We start from the raw sequence: 25740 nt of genomic DNA on the forward strand, positions 1-25740 counted from the left end.
ATAAACAGAAAAAAAATTTTAACATGATTTTAGGCAATAAGTTCTATTGCGAGCACAGGATCTAACTATGTCTCTAAACAATACAATTGTTTAGACTAATCTAATAAGAATGTTCTTTTAAACATATTTGCTTTAATCAGTCAATCATGAAATTTATTTTGTTATGATGACTACAAAATTATTTTAATCAAAACAAATATACTTTGTACATTTAAGTTTTTTTAAATTGGGGCCATATTTTATAAATAGCAAAGAATCTTTCAATGTCAATGAGAAATCTATAATCCAGAATTTGTATATACACACTCTGTTTTAACTGCTTAAATGCAAGGTCAGGTTACCTTAGCAGAAAACCTTAATGGCCAAAATAAATAGAAACCAAAGGCTGGGGATTTAGCTCAATGACATAAGCACCTGCTTGGCAGGCACGAGGTCATAAGTTTGATCCCTGGTACCATAAATAAATACCAGAAGCATACAACTTCATTGCCTGTAGGAGCAACCAAAACTATGCTCACATCTCTCTGAAAAGGTGACTCATCAGAGCTACAAAAAGCTGTAACATTTATAGCTCTAGTAGTACATTCTACTTATAGGGAATAACTTGAATACTTTTATTTTGGACAAAAAAATAATAAAAAATTAATAACTTATATATAAATCTCCAAATATCTCTTCAGTTTGTTTTGTTTTGTTTATCGGTACCAGGGATTGAACTCATGACCGCCTACTTGTAAGGCAGGTGCTTATGCCTCTGAGCTAAATCCCCTGCCCCTATCTCTTCAGTTTTAAGGAACCGCAGAGACCTTCCAATTTATCAGTAATTATTTAATCTTCAGATTATTAAACATATACAACACAAGATACTGAACCATGTATTATAGAGAAATGTACCAAAACCAGCCACCATTATCCCTTTGAGGAGTTCTATACATGCTGTTCCACAAATAAAGTGAGAGTCAAAAAGAGGAAGGAGGAAAAACAGAGATAGTCTAAGAAATGGGTTAATTTTCAAAAGACATTAATGGTGAAGTCTGGCACATTGCAAAACACAAAATTCCCAAGTTATGTCTGCTTTTTGTTGTTTTATCAGTCCTTTTAACGTTTTAGTTTTAAAAAGAGGTAGATGAAAAGGGAATAGATAGAAGTAGAAAAAGGCAGAGAAAATATCATAAAAAGTTAACAAAAGGCAGTTAGCTGTGTCACTTAAAACTCTTGACTTCATTTACATAAACTTAAATGAAAACTGTTATACTTGAAAAATAGCAAAAGAGACACTAGTAGTCTTGAATGATGCTTACTTAGCCCAAACAACTGGACATTACTAAGATATATATGTATTTGAATTGATAAACAGCACAAATCATCATTTTTAAACAAAAGTATACATATATTCTCCAAAGACCCCTCTCCTCACTCATCTCTTGAACAAGCACAGCCACCTTCACTGTGCACTGCACTGGTAATTGCTGCTTTTTAAAAAAAATCTACTTCAGGGCTGGGGATTTAGCTCAGCAGCATAAGCACCTGCCTTGCAAGTGTGTGGTCGTGAGTTCGATCCCCCGTACCGATAAAAAAAGAAAAAGACAAAAAAAAAAAAATCTACTTCAAAACCTTATATTCTGCTTTGACTATTTTCTGAATAGTACATGTTATGTTCCCAATATCTGTGTACCTTTAAAACTCATATGTTGAAACTTAACTCGCAAAGTGATATGTAAGAGATGAGACATTTGGGAGGTGTCAAGAGGGCTACACTGTTGTAAATGGTATTAATGCCCTTATAAAAGGACCTGCTATCTCTGCCTCTTCCACCGTGTGATTCCATATAGAAGGTACTACCTATGAGGAACACACCCTCATCTGACCAAATCTCCAGGTACCTTGATCTTGGACTTCCAGGTCTCCTAAAAGGTGAGAAATCTGTCATTTATAAATTACTCAAGAATTTTGTTATAGAAGCCCAAATGGACTGATAGTATATTAATTTAACAAATTCATTAATTTAACAAATACATATTGAGCACCTACTGTGTGCCAAGCCTGGTGCTTCAGTGCAGATTATACCATGATGAGCAAAGTAGACCAGGCTCATCCCAATGGAATTCAGAACCCAGAGAAACAGATGAGTAAAATCAAGTAACAATAAACTACAAACTCAGAAACAGAATGAAAAAAAAAAAAAAATAAATAAACAGGATCCCAAGACAGAGAAATGGGGGAGAAGACAAATATTCTGGCATAGTCACTAACAAAGTGAGAAGAAACATCAACTAAAAAAATGTAAACAACTAGAAGAAGGACTTAAAGAGTAGGAAGAAGTACCCTCCAGACACAGACCTGCAAGCTCCAATCCAGATGAGCCAGAGGCCTACTAGGTCAAAAACTGGAGAAGGCTGTGGCTGGAGGGCAATGAATAAGGGTGAAAGAGGACACTCTGCCCAACTTAAACTTCACCCTTACACGACGCAAATTCATGGACAGATTTTAAACAAGGAAGTGACATCATCCAATTTTCTAAAAGGATCACTTTGTCCTAGTTTAAATATATGAGATGGGACATTTGAGACTGACAGGTTATTTGATAAATGTTACTTCAAAAGGTATAAAAGTCTTGTAACATTTTTTTTAAAAAAGAGATCTTATCTTTTCTACGTGTGAACTAAAATAGGTCATAAAAGGCATGAAGGTTAGATGACAGCTCTATGTCAGTATTAATCTCCTTGATGTCAAGCGATAATTATGTAAGAACATCTTTGGGTTTTGGGGAATAATGTTTTTTGTTGGAGGAGGAATGGTGGTAGTAGTTTTGAGTTTTGCTTTTCTTCTCCATTTTTCCTTTCCTTTTCTTTTTTAGATAGGGTCTCACTATGTAACCCAGACTGGCCTTAAATTCAGCATGTAGCCCAAGCTAGCTCAAACTCTCAACTCTCCTGCCTCAACCTAAGCTACGCATCTAAAATATGATTACAAATAACCTGGGGATATATCATACATGAAATAAATTGGTCTTGAGTGAACAACTATTAAAGGTAAATGATGCATATATAAGGCTTCAGTATACTATCCTTTTTAATTTTTTTTATATGTTCAAAATTGTTCATGTTAAAACTTTTTAAAAACAAGATAATTTAACTGCTGTGTAGAGAATGAGTGGGCTGCCGTTGGAAAGGTAGAGGGACAGAGAACAAAGGAAAGAGAAAATCACATTTGCTGGCTCCTAAAATAGTCCAAAAAAAAAAAATGTGATGGTAATTTAAAGCTAATGTAATAGAGTAGAATCAGAGAGAAAATGAATAGATGAAAATACATTTAGGGGGGGACATCATCAGGTTTGGTACCATGGAAGTTAAAGGGAAAGATGGAAGATGTCTGCCCAGTAACTAGTCTGAGCAAGTGGTAGATTGCAGGTGGGGAAATTAGAGGAAAAGAAAAACAAGGAGAAAAGGTTGCAGATAGCTGAAGAAGGTAGATACTAAGAGTTCAGTATGTAAATATAAATTAAGGTGTTTGTGACACTCAAGTGGATGTATTCAAGCAACACGGCTTGATTTCCTGTTGCAGCTAGTGAAAGAGCCCCAAGTACAGACATACATGGAGCAGTTTCTTTGTCCACAGAATTATTAATGCAGGAAAGGAGAGGAAGACAGAATCCTCTGGCTTTCAGACACAACCTGGGCATTACCATCCTGGGCTGACAGCACGTCAGATAAGCTCCTGAGCTTGCAGAAAGATAACTTCAGTGGCAAAGGCCCGGTCCATAAGAGTTCATAAGTCATTTATATGCTACTAGAAACATAACCAAGTCTTCCTATTCTACTGGGCATCCTTGCTAAGACCAAAAACAAAAGCTTCCTTTAAAACTGTGAGATTTTGTCACTCCTTGTAGTAAAAGAAACCACTTAAAGGATTGGTATATTCATTCAAAAATGTGCACATATATATTCCCTCCTCCAACAGTTTATAGAATGAACTTAACCTATGGGAATGTCTAACACAATAGCAGACCCCACAGTGCAAAAGAAGAGACACAAAGAAGCAAGCCAAGTGGTAATAAACATAAGAAAAAGACATTGAGGATGTGATTCACCATAGGTTATTTATTTCCATTCAATATGTATCATTCACTCTCGTATACACATATTTCATCATGGAATATCTGTGAAAGATGCATCTTACATTCACTGACAGCAACTTTTACTTGTCTACAGCAAAATTCAGTTCTTAGGGAAAAGGTCTACATTTGTTTCTGCCAGTTACCTGCCACTACTACTAACCAGATCCACATAAAATTAAACTACCTACTTTCATTCAAAACTGCAATTTAAAGGTGGCTATTTGTTTTTGTTTTGTTCTGTTCTGTTTTAGTGGTACTGGTAATTGAACCCACCACCTTTCCATTGAGCTACACCACCTGTTTGTTTGCAAGTCATGATCTCAGTCAGTGACTTGGTTGCCCAGATTGGACTCAAACTTGTAATCCTCATGCTTGAGCATCCCTGTGTGCCACTAAACAGGATGCTGGAGGAGAGGTTTAATTTGGCTCAAGGTTAAGGGGATTCAGCCCATGATCAGCTGGCTCCAAGACAGAAACATCATGATGGAAGGGCCTGTTGGAGCAAAGACGTTTAGTTCATGGCTACCAGGAATCAGGGCAGTAGAACAGAGCCAGGGAGGAAAGGGTATGGGACCAGGTACAGTGCTCAAAGTAATGCCTTCATGGCCTGTGCAGCCACATACCATTCCTAACCCTTAGGTAGCACCCAAATCAATCAACCTGATACAGTTAGGTTTAATCACCACAGTACTTGAAGATGTTGGGGTCACATCAATTTCAAATGGGCCTTGAACTCATGGCAGGAGTGCCTCAGCCTCTTGAATGCTAGGATCACAGGTATACACTACTCTACCCAGCTACATTTTCTGCATGTACCTTCCTACATTGAAGTTTTATTTTTTCTTTCCCTTATGCAAAGGCTTTCATAAAATTTCCACGGTACCTTTGCCTTTCTTAGTGCTAAGATACTATCAATAGTATTTTACTGCTAATGACATAACTGTCAACTTGGCTATGAAAATCAGGGTAGGAAGAAGGGGGAAAGTACCTGCTTAGATCTGGAGCGAAGAATTGGGGCCAAAAACATCAAAGAAAAATGAAATCCAATTCTGTCTATATTTGTCATTCATAATTTAACTAGTATGAAGAAAAGTATTAACTACTTCTCCAAATATCATTCACTGACACCCTTCTGTGATAGGTAAGTGACTGTGTCAATTTGAGTAAAAAATGCCCAACTATTTGGATCAGCAGGCACAGCTGAAGGGATTTACTAAAGACAGAAGACTACTGTGGTGTGAGTGCCGTCCACCAATACATTCATTAGAGTACGTTCACAGTACATAATTATACTCATCATAGAGAGCTGGTACATGTTCACAGCACATCTTATTCTTCTCCTATCTTCCCATCTCCCTCCCACCATTGTCAAATTTAAATGGAATTTTATATAATATTCCCAATAAATCTATGACAACCTGAAGAAACTAAGGCTCACAGAAAGTGTTCCAGGCCTCTCAGCTAGTAAATGGCACTAGAGTTCAAGTAGTTATGTCATACAAGGAGAATCACACCATTGTGTTTTGGAGCACTATGGTTGTGTGTAGTATTTACTTTATTCTTTTACTGCCAGGTTTTACTGTTATCAACAAACCAGCTTCTAAAATCACCCCTCACACTACCTCCCGGAACTCAACATGACAAAATTATGGAAGAGACTGAAAAGCAAAGTTGATTAGAATCAGATGAAAAGCTACCCTAAACAGACTCAGGTGGATGAATCCACTGGAAGAAAAGTGCTGGATTAGAACACGGGCCTCCATGTTTAACCTGGCTGCCCTTCTGGCTCAGGACTCTATTAAATCAAGTGCTACTATAATGTGTAGTTACAACAAAAGTGAGAGAACTCTCTATTGGGGACATTTCACAATGCTAAAAGGGAAACATAGAAGTAGTTTAGAGACAGTTTTAAAGGACACTAAGAAATAATGCATATCACAAACCTAAAAGAGCAAGATAAACTGCAGAAAGTGTACATGGTGCTTTAGTTTGGATCTTGAATTGCCCCAAAGATCCACGTATTTAATGCTTGGTCCCCAGGGTGGCACTACCGGGAACTTCAGGAGGGGTAGAACCTCTAGGACGACAGTAGCAAACCTATGGCTCACATGGGCTTACCGCTGAAAGCTCTAAAAGGGCTGCCATTACTGCGCTAGGAGATGGGCCTAGCCAGAGGAACTTAGGTCACCGGGGGTCTGCAGAACCCATTCCTCTTGCTCTCTTTGCCTTCTGGCAACATGGCAAGGTATTCTGCTACATCACGTGCACTTGCTGTATATGTGTACACACATGCATTCTCTCCCTCTCCTCTCCCTCTTTTTATTTCTCCCCTTCTCTCCCTCCCTCCCCGATGACTGAATCCAGAAAGCACTGGCAGAACTATCCTCCCAGCCTCAGTCAAATCATAGGCTAAAAAATAGGCAAATCCCAATTGAAGGACACTGTACAAAATAACTCAACAGCACTTAACAGTCTCAAGGTCATCCACAATAAAGTTTGTGACACTCTCACAATCAAGAGGCGCCTAAGGAGACATGTGGACTACTAAATGCAATGTTTCATGCTAGATAGGATGCTGGAACAGAAAAAGGACACCAGGTGAAAACTAAAACCTGAATAATGTATGCACTATAGTTAATAACAATGTATCTGTGTTAACCTGTTTTTGATACTGTAATACATTTCAGAGATGAAGACCTAAAAAGAGGCACAGTTTATTTTGGTTCATAGTCACCTAGATTTAAGTCCAGGGTCAGTGCACCCCATTGCTTCTGAGCTACAGTAAGGTACCACATCGTGGCAGGAACACGCTGCAGAGCAAACCCACCCACCTCTTGGCAGCCACAAAGCAAAGAGAGAAAGCAGCGAGAACAGGGTCCCACGATCCTCTTCAAGAGCACCCACACCCCACCAGTGACCTAAACTCTCCCACTAGATTCCACGTCTTAAAGTTTTCCATTACCTTCCAATAGCACAAAGCTGAAGACAGTACCTATAACACATGGGCCTTTGGGGATACAATCCAGATTCAAACAATAGCAATACTTATTCTGGGTTATTATCTGTGAAAAATGTCACATGCTAATTTAAGGAATTAGAAATAAGGAAAATCCTTTCTGGAATATGCAGGAACTCTCTGTGCTATTTTCACAATAATTCTGTAATTGTGAAATGGTTCCAACATAAAAAGGTTACTTTTTGCCTAATTACAAGTAATTTTTAATCACATAAACATTCAGCATGAACATTAAAACCTCTAAAACAAAATAAAAATGTATGATTCTAAAATAAACACATCAGTAGAAGTCATATGAAAGGAAATGTACTAAATAATGCTAACAAAGAAAATTTTAAAATACTAAAAGAGATATCATTTAACCAACAGAACTGTTTTTCAAATAACGTCCAGTGATGCCAATGCTACAGTTGAAATCATTTCACTTACACAACATTGGTAGCCAGGTAAATTAATGAAACTCTTTGTGAAGCGCTATGACCTGAATTGTGTGCCGTCACCGTCACCCATAAATTCACTGTTGAAGCCCTCATAGAGCCTTTTGGATGAGGTCACAAGAGTGGGGCCACAATATTGGGGTTAGACATTTTTAAAGAGAAGATTCTCAAAAAAAAAAAAAAATACTCTCAGTTGTCTTCTTCTGCCCCCCTCTCTCTCTTCCCCAACCCCCGTGAAGACATAGCAAGAGGGTGCCTTCCACAAGCCAGGAAGAAAGCCCTCATCAGAACCCCAACCATGCTGGCACTCTGATCTCAGACCTCCAGCCTCCAAAATGTTAAAATTATAAACTACTGTTTCAGTCAGCCAGTCTATTATACTCTGTTATGACAGCCATACAGAAAGGCAATTTGAGATATGTAAAGAACAATAAAAAGACAGCTATTTTGAAGAGAACAAGAGACATTATTGGCAGCCATTGTTGATTTCCCTAGTGTCTGCTTTTGAAGGCCTATAATGCCTTCATCACTCTGTTCTGATGAGTTTAATACTATTTTGTTTTGTATGAATTCATTGTGAAGATATGGATAACTATTTAGAAGAAAACAAGAAACAATTTGATAGCCAGTGATGATCTCCTGTTGTCTTGCTTTGAAGTGTGTGTCTCTTACATTGTTTTCTTCTGATCTGCTTTGTTCTGTTTTGTTACTAGTTTTACCCTCTTTAAAATAAAAGGAAAAAAAAGAACAATAAACATGTTCAGTCTAATCCAATAAACCTACATCTGTGATGCCAACCTTTAGAAATAATTTTAAAAATATGACAAGGCTACACACATGAAAATAGGTATAACTTGGTTTTTAAATTGTTAAACTAGTAACAACCTTAATATTTAACAAAGGAGCAGTGGCCAAGTAAACTGGTATTCTACTTGATCTAATGTAATATCATTTAAAATTATTACAAAAACCATATACTATAAGTGCTTATAAGATTGAGAGCAAATCAAATGTGAAGTTTGCAATATAAGGCCAAACACATAAATAAATATGGACAAGTATTAAAATAATTTTTTGGAAAACATTTAATTTACTTAATGTTTCAAGAAGTAAACTCAAAAATGTGTTTGAGAGTAATGTTAGGTTCTTTTTAAGCATAGTCACACTGGAACTCTTTAATTCCAGAGTACTAACGTTTTTTATTCTCACAGTGAAAAGTACTCCCCCCCCCAAAAAAAAAGAATGAAATATTTACATTTTATATATACAAGAATCATTGAATGTTTGCTGCAATATACTTTTTATTGTATTATTACTTACACTGAAATGGTTTCCAAGGCATCTTGAAAAATGTCCTGGTAGGGAATAAAAAAAAAAATACAATGAGTTTCTCAAGAACCAAGAATTTTAAGTGTAAAAAAGAAAAGTCCATCATGCGGGAGGGGGAAAGGTGCTGGTGGGAAAGTAAGGGATGCCGTACAATCATGCAATTCTAACTACTAGAATTCCTTTCCAGAAATCCGTGTGAATTTGTGAGGTTTATTTTTATTGTCATTAAGACTGGTAAAAATACTCTATAATCAAAGCAGGCTTATTTCAAAAGAGTTATGTTTTACTCCTCAGTCCCATTCATCCCAGATACAGAGTATAATGAACAAAAAACTACTTAAGCCTGATTTTGCCTTTCCTTTCTCTGTCACTTGCCAGTTAGCATCCTCTGAGCCCTCATTTCACACATACCTGCACCAGCCTATGAGCTAATCTTTCTGCCACCAACCTTCCTCCTTGCTGAACATATATATAGTACATGCCAGTAGCTTATTCAAAAGCTCAATAGGAGACAAACTCAAACAGACACATAAATTCATATGCACTCACAAATCCACATGTGCATTCCATACTCGTACACACTGACACACAAACACACATATCCTCCTTCAGAAACTCACACAACACAGCAGCTCCCTCACAGTGCCAGAATCAAACCTAAGCTCCTCATCCAGGTATGTGTGATCCACCAGAATCCAGCCTATCCTCAAAGCATCCTTCTTTCCACATCCCTCCCTCTATTACCACAGACCAAGTCACCAGGTACCACTTCAATAGTTTTTGTTTTGTTTTGTTGTTTTTTGAAATAGGGTTCTTCCACATAGTCTGGGCTAGTCTGGAACCCTCAGGTCTCGGCATACTGTGCTGCGATTACACAGCTTCTTATGTAAGTTTGTTTGATCTGTTTGTTGAGACAGTGTCTCACTGTGTAGCTCAGCCTGGCCTGAGATCTACGGCAATGCCCCTGCCTGAGCTTCCTGAACTGGGATTACACTTGCACCTCACTGTACTCAGATCCATAATTTCATTCTTGATACCCTTTATTCGGTTACTCATGTACAGGCATAATTAGTGTCTTTTCTCTTAATAAGTACATGCCAGTCTGCTCTAGATCTCTTTTAAGAGCTTTGCATTGCACTTAAGAGAAAACCCAAATTCCTTTCTGTAAGGCTCAAATTGGGCCTGACGCTCCCAGCCCCCACGCTGCTTTGCCAGCAGAGGCACCACTCTGGGCAGGGAACTCGGGCAAGCACAGGATGTCATGAAGGACATATGCTAGGACAAAGAACTTTACAGGCCCCAGGATATCTGGGGACACCAGAAAATTTACACCAGATGACTCAAAGACTTTGCCCACTGAGGTGCAACACAGCCAGAGAACTCTGACCACAGATGTTTATGAAAATCTTCCCACCTAATGTCCCCTGCTTCTTTTCATCCCTATATAAAGGACACATTTCTCTTTGTCCGCAGATGGCCTTACCACTCTGCCTGCCTGCACACAGGCACAATAAATTCCATGTCATGTTGCCTGTACATAAGCCTGGTGGTCTCTGTTGGTCTCCTGACCCCTGCCACATGTTACAATGTCCATAATCCTCAGGGTCCTCAAAGCCTGTGATCTCTGATCACAACATCTCTACCCACCTGCCCCTTGTCACTTCACTTCAGCCAGACTTCTCTTTCTGTCCCTTTAACATGGCCTACTCCTCCCACACCTCTCAGCAGTGACAGTCTCTTCTCAGAATACTCTTCCCAACCCCTCCCAGGACTGACTCCTCACCTCTTCATTTTCAGCTCAGAAACCACTTTCTCAAAGGCATCATCTCTGATCACTCTACTAAAATTGTACTAAGAATTGCAGTTCCTACATCTGATTTGTTTCACTCATAATACATATCATAATCTCTAACTACCTTGTTTACTTGGTTACTGTTGGTCTCCATGAGGCAGGCTGTTTTTTCACATACAGAGAAAAATTACCCAAGCTCGGCAGAAATGCTGCTTAATAAACAGTTGTTGCCTAATGTATAAAAACCAAGGCATGGACTGTCAAGGCACTTACTAAAAGCTTCTGTGTTTTCCTTACAAACCTCAACACAAACCTCTAAGATGCCTGAGAGGACTTCATAAAGGATAGGAGAAACCAGTTTTTTTTGTTTTTTTTTTTTTAAAAAAGAGGCAAGATTAATATTTTTATCAAAACAAGAAATATTCCCATGGGCACCCTCAAAACATGAGAAAAGAATATCAAGTAAAGCTGGGAGTGGCGCTGTATGCCTGTAGGCTGAGGCAGGAGGATCATGAATTGGAGAGCAGCCTGGGCTTCAGAATGAGTTCAAGACCAGCCTGAACTGTGTGACACCCTGTCCCAAAAGACAAACACACAGAAAAGCGAGTGAGAAATATTCACTTATGCCCTTTACCCTCCATTTTGTTGAAACAACAATCACACGTTGTGAGTTCTACGGGCATACTTATCTATGAATACCAGAAAAAAGGTGAAAATTTTTAAATTTTTTAAAAAAGGCGTAAAAAAACCACGATTTACTGAGTAGCTATCATGTTCCAGGAACCTTACAAAAGGTGTCACATGCTCTTCCCAACTTACAGCAAGTAAATTCAGCTGTAAGTAATTAACTGCCCAAGTGAAGGAATTGGGACTCAATCTCAAGTTTCTTGTTAATGCTACTAAAATCCACCCAAAGTTTGGAAATGAGGCAAGGATGGGGAGGAAGTAGAACAAGAAGGCACAGCATATCCTCTCAATGTCATACTGCAGCCTATTAACAAACCCTCCTAAAGCTTTTTGACACTCTAAAAGGGCACACTTGTGTCTGACAGAGAAGATTCTTAGTTCTGGGCAGGAGAGTGTGGAATAGCAGTAGCTGCTGATTCGGGTGCCAGCAAGGGGTCCTGATGGGAATCCTGCGGAGGAAAGCCCTCCTCCCCCAGGGGGCAGCCTGAAAGGATGAAATTGGAATTGGATTTCCACACTCTCCTGCCCAGAACTTTACACTAATTGACCAAAGTCCAAATACTACAAAGTTACATGTATATTTATGCAACTCAGAATGACAGAAAAGATTACCACAAAGTTTATAGTTTCATTCCTCTGCAGGACATTACCCAGCTTTCTCTACTAGTAATCTTAATCTAACATTCTCTTTTTCTTTAAAGCCTATAAATAACCAGCTCAAATACTCTTTGAATAAATTCACTATATGTTCATCACCACACATAGTGGCACACACCTGTATCTCAGTACTCAGGAGGCTGAGGCAAGAAGATCACCATGAATTTGAGGCCAGCCTGCGCTACACAGTGAGTTCAAGATCAACATGAACTGTATAGGGAGATCCTGTTTCTAAAAGGTTCTTTGTACATGCTCATTTAGCTTTGAATCATATTTCTAACTTTATGAAAGTATAATTTGGTATTATGTGACAACATATTCCCTGGGTCCTGAAAATACAAATTTCTCAGCTCCTTAGGAAAAATAATGTGGATCCCACCTGAGGGGAGAAATGCCAGAGGTCAAAGAGGCCATCTATCTCTTGTACTATATTCCCTGGGCATCACTCAGGGTGCCCACATCCAAGTCCAATTTCATCCTTTCAGGCTGCCACCTGGGGGGGGGGGGTCCTCTGCAGGATTCCCATCAGGACCCCTTGCTGGCACCCCAATCAGCAGCTACTGCCATTCCACACTCTCCTGCCCAGAACTAAGTACACCTGCATATATCCTTCAAATAGCATGACTCAATTTTTTTCCATCCAGTCTTTTTGCTTCTCCACACTCACCTTCCCAGTACTACCCCAGTGTTGGCTTTTATTTCTAGTAATTAATAAGCTGATTTCTTTAAACTCCTGAATACTGGGTAGGACACTCATGTATATACACTAGTTAAAACCTGTACAGTCACCAGGCTCAGTGGCACACACCTGTAATCCCAGCTATTAGGGAAGCCCAGACCAGAGGACTGGAAGTCTGAGTCCTGCCTGAGCAACTCAGCACGGCCTTGACTCAAAAGCGAAGAACAACTGCAAGTGTATTTCTGCGGCAGTGCTTGGCAGCATGCACAAGGCCCTGGGTTCAATGGCCAGAGCCTAAACACAAAAACAAAAGAAACAGGTAGTCAGAGATATACCCACTTTTCTTCCAGTTTAAGGAAAGAAAAGCTGGAAAGCACAAGCTGCTGACACACAGAATGCGCTGAGGGAATAGGAAAGCCTGCCTTGGCTCCTTCCTTGAGGCAGTTCTGTTTGACTCCCTATTCCGTGGAGGGGCTAACACTGAGGAACTACTTTCCTTCAGCACGGTGCCACAAACATTTCAATCGAATCTTATCTGACTTCTAACTATATACACATCAGGTGCCCACGTTTTCAAGAGCCATTTTGACTCTCTGGCTGGAATCAAGGACCTATGTACACTCTACATCCACTTGATAGGCCAATACAGTACTCTACTTCAAAGACAGTAAATAATTCTTGGCTGATTGTCTGCCTGAGTGCCCTTGTTTCAAAGTGGAAAGTGCTCACTTTGGGAGTTTCATTTTGCCCTTTAGTAAATGGACTAAACTGTTAGGCGCACGAGTCCCAGAAAGAGCTCCCAGCTGATGCGCTAACACCCAAAGGGCTACTCCCTACTGGAAAGGTGGTTTGAACCCTACCTGACCCCGAATGACGAAGGGGATGGGGTGCTGCATCAAATTCTATGGTAATTTTCTTCATCTGTTAACTTTGTCATCTTCTGAGTAGCAAAAATGCACGCAAGTTCAATTAAATGATAGCAAGATCTCAATAATGTTTACTGAAGAATCTTAACAAAACTACTAAGGGAAAAGAGAAAAAAGGGACAAAGAATAAAGATGACAAATTCCTACTCCAGTAATTTCAATACTATGTATCAATTTCCAGAGACCACAGATTTACAAACTCTGCAGATCTACAAACTTTCAATTAATTTTGTGGTGTAAAAAGGAATTCAGACTCCACAAAAGAAAAGAGTAGGAAATAGGAAACAATCACTACATATCCACAAAGCTGAATCACTTCTATAGGGTTTTCTCTTCCTCCTTCCCCTTACCTTTTCCTCATCCTCATCTGATGATCTCCATTTCTCTTTTTCCTATGGTTAATTTTATGGTCCTATGAGCAGACACTACCATGTCCTCAGCTAACTGTGGCTCTAGCAGAGTTGACAAGGTCGGACAGGGCTTACATGCACCTTCATTCACGAACAAGCTTACTCCACCTCCTAGAACCAGGCCTTCTCCTGGGCATGTTCACCCAATATTCTCTTAATCAAGAAAGTGGGTGTCTAGTACTATAGACTCCCAGAACTCCAGAGCTGCTGAGAACTTGACAAGTACATATTTTGGAGTATATGTGAATTGTTTCCAAGGAGATGACACATACAAGTTTGCCCTAGCTTGCCCCGGGACTAAGGGAAGGATTAAGAGTTATGGCTACTCAGTAGTAAGGACAGAAATCAAGCCTCGCCATGGCATTTATCTATGTGAATCAATTTGTCCAAAACGATGCCAGACTGCCATCAGTTATTATACTTTATCACTGCCATGGTTCTTCAAATATTTGCGAACAGAGAGGGATTATTACCAGGGGAAGGAATCATATAAGAAAAATGTAAATTTAATTGGTATCATTCCCTACATAACTTCAATAAAGTACTAATTTTTTAAAATCAGGATTAATTTAAAATACATCTTTATTATGTGCCCCTAAAGTGACATACAAAATTAAGCAACCACGCACATGCATGTGTGTACATACACACACAGCTCTTCTGTCAGGGATTATTTTTCATTCTGCTCATGTCTGTTATACAATTCTTTGTAATCTATTTGCCATATTTATAATGAAACTCAGGGCGTTCTGGAGCATTTAAATTCTCCAAATGGACTCCAAGGGCTACCACCAGTTGCATGTTACACTAGTATATTTTTTTTAAGTGAAAAAAGGAGCCTCAGTGCTTTCTAAGGGCAAACGCAAAATCAACCTCAATGTCCCCATCACTGGGTCCTGGTTTGGAAGAGCACAAGCAGCAGTTGTACCACCTCTAGTGCTAAGTATATCTCCATGAATACCTATACACTGCCAGTGTGGCTCAGTTGAAAGCATAAATTTAGATTTTGAAGGGAGATCTGTCTGGGTCTGAATCTTGGCTCTACCCCTGACCCTGGGCAGACCTAGCCCTTTTAATCCTCCACTTCCTCCTGGGGATTCCAACCACTTCCCAGGATGGGTCCCTAAATACAATTCTCTAAATACAATGTATAGATCTGACTCAAAATAGGGTCCAAAAATGACATTTAATTCTCAGGTAAGGATAAATTAGTGTATTCAAATAGAGAGCTGTGATCCTTTGCTTCCTCAACAACTTATTCACACCAAAGATTCTGAGTCTCTTTTAGAAAAGAGAACTCAAATGGAATATCTGTACCAAAAAGGACTCATAAATTATTAACTGCCTTCCTTTCTCCCATCTTAAAATGCCGTTGCCTCTCTTCTTCTATACACTCCCCTTCTTACTCAGTGGTCTGGCCATCATGGAAAGTGTAATCCATGGGCACAGGGTTTCGTAAACCTCACAGGACTGCCTCTCACCAGGGAGTACTATGAGACCTTCTGGGGCTCCAGTCTGCTCAAAAGTAAAGCAGAAAGGTTGGCATGGACTCCATCCCCTATTCAAAATCTTAAATTCTTTTAATTAAAAAAAAATGCCTCTAAGAAAGTAGCCTTTTGTCTATCACACATAGCAAAATAAAATGTCTCAGAGAAGACTACCATTCAGAGGGCTTATTCCAAATGGAGTTCTGGGGATTCCAAAATCTGAGCCACCTTACTAATACTAATTTCCTGTAGAAAACTAGCTAGGGTTAAGTACTTAAAAGAAAGCAATTCATGCAATGATTCTTTAGAATTTCCAAAAACTTCTAGCCAAACACAGGGAAATCTTGAGAATTATAAATGAACCTCCAAACCAGGTATGATAGCAAGTGCCCCTAATCCCAGCAGTTGGGAGGCTAAAGTAGGAGGATCAAGAGTTCGAGGCCAGCCTGGGTGACACCGTGAGAGACCCTGTCTCAAAAAAAAGAAAAAAAAAAAAAAAGGTGGAGGGCAAGAAAAAAGAAAAGAAAAAAGAAAAACCACCAACAAGTGTACCACCAGGTGTCGCTCTCACAAAAAAAATTGAATTGGATACCATGGCTTTAATTTCAACGATATTATAAGTTAGCATGTTTTTAAAAATGGAAGTTAATTTTATAATTTTATGAAGAGGAAACTATTTCTCCTTTTTGTATTTCATTACAAATATAAAGTGAAGCTACATTTTAAGGCAGAAGTTAAATTCTAAGGTTGACACTTTTATAGCTAAAACACTGAACACTTTTTAATGGTAATTCCTGTGTCTTTTCACAATTTTTACTTTATAGTAGTGCATTTTTTCAAGCCATAATGATCACATTCCCCTTGGGGAGCTAGTACATGTACATAATACATCTCAATTCTTTATTCATCTGCTTCCTCTCCCTTTTTTCCCCCCTTCCCTCCATTTTTTGGTCCTCTTCCCATTTACAAAAGATCTGCCTATTCCTTTTTATCTATCTTTCATTTTGCTCTTTATATTTTGAGTTTAATCATATAAGAGAAACTATGTGATATTCAAGTTTTCATGTCTGATGTATTTCACTCTGCATCACAGTCTCAATGTGCATCCATGTTCCCACAAGTGACTTGTTTATCCCCCTTTATGGCAATGCAGTACTCCACTGTGTATAAACACATTTTCTTTGTCCATCTGTTGATGGACATATATATGGCTCACTTCCAAGATTCAGCAATTATGAATTGTGCTGCTATTAATATGGGAACACAAGTATCCTTGTAACATGATGTTTTTAGCTCTTTTGGGAAGATACCTAAAAGGGTCAAATGGAATTTCTAGTTTTAGTTTTGTGAGAAATCCCTATACTGATTTTCACAGTCAATTACTAATTTACATTTACACCAGCTAAGTAGAAGGGACCCTGTTACCTACAGCTTTGCCAGCATTTGCTATTGTCTTCTTGACCATAATCACTGTTGCTGGAGTAGGATGGGCTCTTGGTGTGTTTACATTTCTCTAATGACCAGAGATGTTGAGCATTTTTCATGTATTTGTTGGCTATTTGTACTTCTGAGATGTCTATTCATTTCAGTTGCCCAATTTTTGAGTCTTTTATTTTAAAAGGTCCAATTATTTTGACGAAAAAAATACTTTTAAATTGTCATTATAATAGAGTGGTTTGGGATATAATCCCATGCAGGAATGGATATATATAAACATAACAGGTGCAATGTATGGTGTAAAACATAAAGAGTGCATATGTAAAATACAAGTTTTTTACAAAAACACACTGTTGAATTTAACATAATTGAGGGATTATTTTACTTCCTTGTGAATATTCCTCAGCTACTATTTTTATGGCTGTAAACAAACTTTTTAAATCACTTAATATGTCAAGCACCATTGCTCTCTAGAGCTAATACTACCTGACCTACTGTTACAAGCGGACAGAGGCTGCTTGCTCTTGGAGCCAAGAGTCCCCAGTCTTACTTCAGAGGAGCCAAAGAGTCAGTGTGTTTGTCAAACAAGGATCCCAAGAGTCAAGCAGTATCTCAAATACAACAGTTTATTGAGCATTTATCATATTCACAGCATAATAGAGGGGAGCTCACCCAGGGTATAAACTGTAAGATGGAAGAGGTGCCCAGGGTGCAGGATCTTGGGGGGTGCTGGAACTCACAGAAGTCTGGAGATTCCTGATGGGCAGAGTGAGGGCCACAGACAGCTGCAGAGCTCCAGCTGCTTTAGACTGCACAAGCACTGAGCCAGGTGACTGAGCCAAAGAGCAGCCAGAGACTTGTCATTTACACCATGGGGAGTTTGAGATAAATAACATGTCCTAGCCTTACAGGTGTACAAATAACACATGCTAATTCTATAATGATAAAAAAAATACATTCTTTAAGATAAAATTATTTTTAAAAATCATATTTTCTGTAAGTTTCTCAAAAAGGATTCACAAAATAAGTTTGGCACACAAGCTACATGGTTACCACGAAATCACCACACAGGCACACAGGTTGTATGCTTATCACACTGGTTACAAGGCTAGTCCACACTCAGAAAGGAAGCATGAAACCAGATCAAAGTGTAAGATGGCTTCTCTCTCATTCCCATCACCTACCTACTGTAGAGCTAACAGACTAACATCTAGGAAATACTATTTTTGTAGGGAAATAATTTTACACAAAATGAACAACAAACAGAACCAACAGACTTAATCTTAGCATTTTAAATTACTGTTGAAACCATTACTAGTAGAAGTATTTTAAAATTAAAAGGGGCTGAGTGTGATGGTGCATGCCTGTAATCCTAGCATTCAAGAAGCTGAGGCAAGAGGACTGCCACAAATTCAAGGCCAGCCTGAACTGTATAGTGAGCGGAAGCCCATCCTAAACTACACAGCAAGGCCTTGTCTAAATACAAACAAAAATAAATAAAAGGAACAGAGTTTCCTATACATAATCATAAGCCCCATTTATTAATATCAGGCCACTGTGTTGGATACTTATATGCTTATTTGTAATTCAAAAATAACTATAAAAATCAAGCATTTCACCTCTAAAGTTACTACCACTGCTCCTCTATTCTGATAACAAAAACAACAATAACTAGTAACAGTACTGCACACAAGTACTGCTATAAATTCTTACCATGCATTGACTCATTAAATCTTCATTATAACACTATAAGACTGTTGTGATATTTAAGTGAGAAAATAGATTCAGATTTAATTAACTCACTCCTGGCTGAGCCTGTTTTTTTGTTCACACAATAGAAATACTTCCTAATTTATAGCACTGTTGTAAAACAAACCTCACAAATGATATTTAAATGAGGTAACATATTTAATGCAACCAATACAAGTGTTGACACAAGACAATAAATAATCTCTGTTGTTATCATCAAAGTGGTTCTAGAGCTGAAAGCTTCCAGTACAGCCCAGGGATAAACAGAAAGAGCCTTTTTTTTTTTTTTTAAAGCCAGTCAAATTTAGCAGTGAGGGGGTGGTATACCAAGAAAGAGCCTTCTTAAATCACAGTGCTCAACATTCAAACTTTCAGCTATAACAGAAAAATGGCACAGCAGCATTCTTTCACCTGTGCCTCAAAGCAAATGTCTTGAGAATGCAGACCCTTGTTACATAACATAAATGCTCAGGAGAGACAGTCCTGAAGAATGGGGCTTCAATGGTGACCTCAACCTCAGAACCTCGGCCAGAGTGCAGGAAAGAGAACTTGAGCCCACTGCCTGGATACAAATCCCAATCCACCATCCCCAGCTCTGAGCCTTAGGCAACCATCTCATTGGGTTGTCCACAGATTACATGGCGCCTGTGAGTAAATGTCCAGTAGAAAGCATTTGTTATTACCACTATTACCAATAGGACTTGAATCTCCTGAGGGCACTGCTGAGTGCATGCTGCAGCCCAGAGGCTGGCACTGATGAGTACACACTTGTCACTAAGAATCCTGGTTCTGCCTCACCTTGATGATATGTCCTAATGTCCCAAATACATCATTCTACCCCTTCAGGGGTCAGCAAACAACATCCAGCAGGCCAAATCTTAATCTGCGTCTGTTTTTATAAAGTCTTACCAGAACACAACACAATGAATTCACGTATCTGTCCAGGCTACTTTCTAAGGGTTGGGCAATTGTAACTGAGGTCATTTGGTCTACAAAACCAAAAACATTTACACTCTATCCCTCTATAGAAAAAGGTTGCCTACCTCTGCATAAATGGACAAAACATTCAATTTCCTTCACTTTCTACTGGTAATTTTGAAGACAGAGTGAAACATAGATATGAAAAATCTATAAACGTTCAAGGGTTAGCAAATAGGAAATTATTCAACTCCAAAATACCTCACTGCTTTCTAGCTTTAAATTCAAAGTGAAAATCGCTAAGAACAGGGACTGATAAGGACCCCTCAGCACCATCACTTATTAACTATGTGTGGCTTTGGGCAAGTTGCTTAACTTCTCCAACCTGAGCAAACTTCCACCATGTAAAACAGGAATAACAATAGCAGACTCTGTGTTAAAGGAATGAAATGAGATGCAGGTAGCTTTTAATGATGCCTAATTCACAGAAGTAATGGGTAGTATCAGCTCTTATTACATTATTATCTTCACTGTAACCACTGTAGGAAAAGGTTCAAAAACTAGATATTCTCCCATAGTATCTATCCTCATAAGAATTCTAGGCATTAGCAAGGCAGAAATGCAAAACGTAAGCTGGTAGGCAGTCTGAGAGAAAGAGCTAAGACTTTTATATATTCATTTGTGTTAAGACTAAATTTTCCCCCACTCCCACCAACATTCTCTCCTCAACAAGAAATTTTTAGCCTGGCATCGTGGTACATGACTATAATAATCCTAGTACTCAAGAGGCTGAGGCAAGAAGATTGCTGCAAGTTCAAGGCCAGCCTCAACTACATAGAGAGACTGCCTCAAAAAACCAAAAAAAAGAAAGAAATTTTTAGGAAAAACCTCAATATCTACTGCACATTTGTATTATGTAGAAAAGCAAGCTTTATAGATTAAAACAAATTAACTGAATCAATACCATCTTAAGCGAAATGCTAATGTTTCAGTTTCTAACATGAAACAATCCGCCAGGCATCTTCACACATACTTGTAATCCGGATCACTGTAAGATCAAAGCCAGCATAGGCTAGTTAGTGAATTCAAGGCCAGTCTGATCTACATACCAGTCCCTATGTCAAAAAAAAAAAAATATATATATATATATATACACACACAAAATAATAATTTCATAAAACAAACACAATAAAAATAATTTGAAGGTACTGAGAGTTTGAAGCTGATGGAAATGCTCTCTTATCTGGATTGTAGTGATGGTTAATGTGAGTTTATACATCTACCCTACTTAATCCATAGGCATATTTTATTGCATCTAAATTATATCTTGATAAAGTTGGTTTTTAGCTAAGTGTGGTGGTGCACACCTGTAATCCCAGCACTTAGGAGTTCGAGGCAGGAGGATCATCCTGAGTTTGAGGCCAGTATAGGCTGTGTGGTTAGTTCAAAGCCAGCTTAAACTACCTAGTGAGATTCTGTCTCAAAAAAATGAAATAATGCTGGTTTTTAAAGGAATAATAGATATTATTATTCACATGTATTTACTAGGGGAAAACAAATACTAAATTCTTTCCATATAAAATTTTTTTAAATTATGAAAGCTGGGCATAGCAGTACATGCCTACAAACCCACTCAGGAGACTGAGGCAGGAGAAGCACAGCAAGTTTGACACTATCCTGGGCTACAGAGTGAGTTCAAGACAATCTGAGCTACACAGTGAGACCTTGTGTCAAAAAGCCAAAGGGCTGGGGCCTTAGCTCAGTGGCATAAGCACCTGCCTGCAGGTGTGAGGTCATGTACCCCCCCCAAAAAAAAACAAAGGCCAACAGTTCAATTCCTGGTACCCAAAATTTTAAAAAAGAAGCCTTTTTTTTAATTATGCCAAAATAAAAATATAGATATTAATTTTACAAAAATGGCTATCAAAAAGGCTATCATTTCTTCAGCACTCTTTACGTGCAGACACCGTTCGACATGTTCTCGCGCGTACTGCTCCTTTGTTCTTCATCACACCCTCTGAAGGGGCTGAGTGTTACCCCCAGTGTACAGACGGTGAAACAGGGGCACACAGAGAAAACCTCACGGTTACTCTCCACAGTGACAGACCTGAGTAAGTGTCAGAAACAGGATTTAAACCCATAAAGTCCAGCGTCAGCATCTGTGATCCAAAATCCTTCCCTTACCCCTCTGAAACATTTTAAGAACAAATTTTGTAAATTCAGCAAATTGAGCTGTGGAACTTCATCACACCGAGCCAGAGCTAATCTTGTGAAGAGAAATAACCTAATTTCTCTTCACAAGAAGTACCTCAAATCATAATCACAAAAGTAGGTTTGTGGTTATTCATCTTAAGTCCACCCTTCCTCAAGGCAATCCACAAGCTGTCCTCAAAGACCACAGTACAGTACACAACACCTGATACACTTACTACCTGAAGGAATGAATAAAGAAAAATGTGTGTCCAGAAATTCACTAGCACATTTAATACACCATTTGACATTAATCAAAATCATATATATATGTGTAAATGTTTTGTATATATAAATAATTACTGCTTCCTGAATGTAGAGCTATTCTGATTAATAAGCTATGAAACTATTACTGAGCACATCACTTCTCTGTCACTATGGTGACATACATAAAAGAATTTGAAGCATACCTGTGAACCAAGCATTATGCTTTTGCATGTTTACTTACTGTCACTTATGAAATTCACATTTCTCTAACTAGGACCAATTATCCCAATGGTTTACTCCACAGCCTGAGCGCCCATCCTACAGTCACAAGATTTTTACATAGAATTCAGCCAGTCACAATCCCAGCATTATTTTCAGTGAACCTGACACACAGTTCTAAAGTTTTCTGGAAAGAAAAAAGATTTACAAGGCATGTCTTGACAAAGCACATCAAAACCATGGAACTGACTTAGGACTGTCTGCGTGTTAGCTAAAAAGTAAGCCTCCAACTCCAGCAGCTCATCCCTTCTTCCAAATGCCTTTGATGTTCTAAAAGTAAAAGCCTTCTGTCTCCCTCACGTATCTACTTATTTCTCATCAAGATGGACTCAAGAATTCCTATTATTTTCCGTGTTCTACATGATCAAAATATATGGTGAATTTTAAAAATGTTTTTTAAAAGTGTATTACACATAATGTAAGACACAATGTCATTAATCTCACGCAAATTATTGCCCCTGCAGCAAATACCCTTATCTCATCATTCTTGATGCTTTTGGAAGCCATTTTAGGAGTCCTCTGATGTAAGTTCTACACAAAGTGTGATCAAAAATATTGTGAATGCTGCTGAGTGCCAGCCCATGGAAAAGCAGACTTACAATAACATTAATGTCTCCTCACCCATCTTATCCACTGATTCTGGCACCAGGTGACTTCTGACTCTTTCTCAAAGTCAAAATGATCATAAAAGGTAAATATTTAGAATCAATTCAGGACATCAAGGCAACCACAGAAGCACAACTAGAGACAATCACCAAAAAAAAAAAAAAACATTCCCAGAACTTTAGAATGTGGCAGGAACGATGGGATACTTCTGTATGGTTTGTCTGCATGTACCCAATTCTTAAACTCTTCTTTAAACTACCTAGGATTGATGAGATTGATGGAAGAGACAGATGACAGAGAACCACAAACGAGGCACACAGACAGTGATCACTAGCTAAGAGGAAACAAACAGGATTGTAGCAGAGGGAAGGGAAAGACTGCCTTAAAGACAGAACCAGAGAAAGGTTTTCCAGGGAACCTGACGTTCACAGTGAGGATGAAAAGTTGAGGAGTTGGGTGTGGTTGGGTCAGTCAGGCCAAGAAATACCCAGCAAAAAGGTGGGAATCAATTTGGCACAGTCACGTAATTGAATGGCAGTGAGGCGGCTACAGGGTGGGGCAGTGGGGAAGAGCTGTTGAAGAAGGCAAGAGCCAGAGTATTCTGGTCACAAGAAGGAGCACGGGTTTTCTTCTCAAAGCTATGCATAACCACTGAAAAGTTGTAAACAAGGGAGTAACATGCAATTAGTATCTAAAAAAAAAGAGCACTTGGACTGCAGAGTAGACTCTGAATCCCAGCGGGTAGAGAGGAAGCAGGGTGGTTGGGCATGGTGGTACACACCTATAATCCCTGTACTGAGGTGGTGAAGCAGGAGGATCACGAGTTTGAGGCCTGTCTGGGCAATTTAGAGAATTCAAGCCAACCTGTACTATATCACACTATATAGCAAGCAAGAGGCAGGGAGACCGGCAGGACACTTCACCAAGAGTACAAGAAGATGGTGTGGAACTGGGGAGGTATCAGTGGTGGTGGAAAGGCTGAATGGAGCCATGTTCCAAAAGTAGAATCAACAGGTCTAGCTGATGGCCAAAATGTGGTGGCAAATGAAGGGTAAGCAGAAGGCAATAAACAAGAGAATCAAGGAAGAGGGAATTTTTCTGTTGTTGTTAATGCTGTTTTGAATCGATTTTCAAAGTTGTTTCGCTCCTGTGTCTCCAGCAGCCACAACTGAATTAGAATGCTTTGTGGACAAGAGTCCATTAAATATGTCATAGTTCCTTCAATCTTAAAATGTTCCACTATGATCTATCACCATGTGATACCTGTTTGTCATAGTCATTTTTCTCATTGCTAAGTCCATAATGCCCAGCACCTACAACTTAAAGAGGGAGAGCTTTATTTTGGTTCAGTTTGTAGAAGTCTGACCCAAGGCAAAGAGGCATAGTAGAGCAGAGGTGGGAAAAGCTGCTCGCAGCAAGGCAGTTGGGTACCAAGAGAGCCTGAAGGCAGGAACAGGAAGAGATAACCTTTGCAGGCCACACCCCTTAGTAACCCATCTCTTCAAACCAGAGCCCACCTCCTAACAGCAAGTCAGCTAAAAAACCATGCGAGGACTAATCCACTGATGAGTATCACACCCCTATGACACCATCTCTCCCACAAGCCCCACACTGCACGCATGAAGCTTGTGGGGGGGCTCAAATTATCACTTGTGAGCCAGGTGTGGTGGCTCACACCTGTAATCCCAGCTCTCAGGAGGCTGAGGTGGGAGGATCTTTGTGAGTTCGAGACCAGCCTGGGCTACAAAGTGAGCTCAAGGCCAGCCTGAACTGCATAGTGAGACCTCATCTCAAAAAAAAGACCAAAAAAAAAAATTATCACTTGTACTTAGCTTTTATACTTCAAACAGAACACTCTTACCTAAGTTAAAATGTAACTTTCTCTCCCATAAACTAAAGAAAATCAAACCTAGGAAAACCTATAGAAGAAAAAGAAAAAATAAGCTAGTAGCTTTACTTTTTAATTTAAAACGTACTTAGCCATATTAGACATGTGACACCTCAAATCTTAGTAAACTCATCTCTAGTTTGATTTATAAAATCAAACTAGGTGTGCTTTATCTAAGATGAAAAAGAATTCCAAAAAACTCAATTTTTTCTGTCTCAAAGTTATGAAAATATCACATATGCTATTACTACTAAATGTGCACACTGTCAGAAATGTGAACACCCAAACAATACTCATAAAATCTGTTAGGATGAGGTAAAATCACCCTCATCTGGTGAGTGCTCCATCTCTACTACAGCCAGGAGGTGTCATATATTACCTAACTTCACTCCACTGAGTCCAGAAGCTGTGGCTCAAATGGCCTGCTCTTGCTTCCTGGCTTGGGTCCAACCTCTAAAAGATCATTCACCCATATTCAAATTTAAAAATAAAAACAAAACAGAGCCTTTCCTTCTCTAAGTGGATGTTAAAATCACTATCAGCAAGTGAGTATTTCATGTGACTAGTTACAGTATTAGAACCAACTCTACTATGATTCCTTCCTGCTCTATAAAGGCTTTTGCTCATATGCATGCACTTATAAAAAACAAAAGTCTCCTTGGATGGGGAGGTACACAACTGTAGCGTAGCTACTCGAGAGGCTGAGGCAGAAGGACCAGAAGATTAAAGCCAGCCTGCACAACTTAGCAAGACTCTGTGTCAAAAAATTTTAAATATGTTTAAAAAGGGAACTGGGGGACACAGCCCAGTGGTAGAACACCTACCTAACATACTCAAGGCCCTGGGTTCAGTTTCCAGTACCAGAAAAG

At 39.0% G+C, this 25740-nt stretch overlaps 1 protein-coding gene and 1 long non-coding RNA gene across 3 annotated transcripts in view; one reads left to right on the plus strand and one right to left on the minus strand.

Moving 5' to 3' along the window:
- Positions 1-25740, minus strand: part of Ttc39b (tetratricopeptide repeat domain 39B) — a 124357-nt gene that overhangs the window by 87250 nt on the left and 11367 nt on the right. The window contains exon 2 of one of the 2 annotated variants that reach the window (XM_003472248.5): positions 8891-8925. The exons of the other annotated variant lie outside the window; for it this stretch is intronic. Coding sequence (XP_003472296.4) covers positions 8891-8925 — 35 coding nt within the window. The remainder of the gene's footprint in view (positions 1-8890; positions 8926-25740) is intronic. 2 annotated transcript variants of the gene reach the window in all.
- LOC134476541 (uncharacterized) lies at positions 1790-3051 on the plus strand. The gene is made up of 2 exons (XR_010048308.1): positions 1790-1914; positions 2858-3051. It is a non-coding gene; the product is annotated as an uncharacterized LOC134476541 (long non-coding RNA).

The sequence above is a fragment of the Cavia porcellus genome, unplaced genomic scaffold, assembly GCF_034190915.1.
Source record: "Cavia porcellus strain 051 isolate PalLab524CR breed Dunkin Hartley unplaced genomic scaffold, mCavPor4.1 scaffold_1, whole genome shotgun sequence".
Lineage (NCBI taxonomy): Eukaryota > Metazoa > Chordata > Mammalia > Rodentia > Caviidae > Cavia > Cavia porcellus.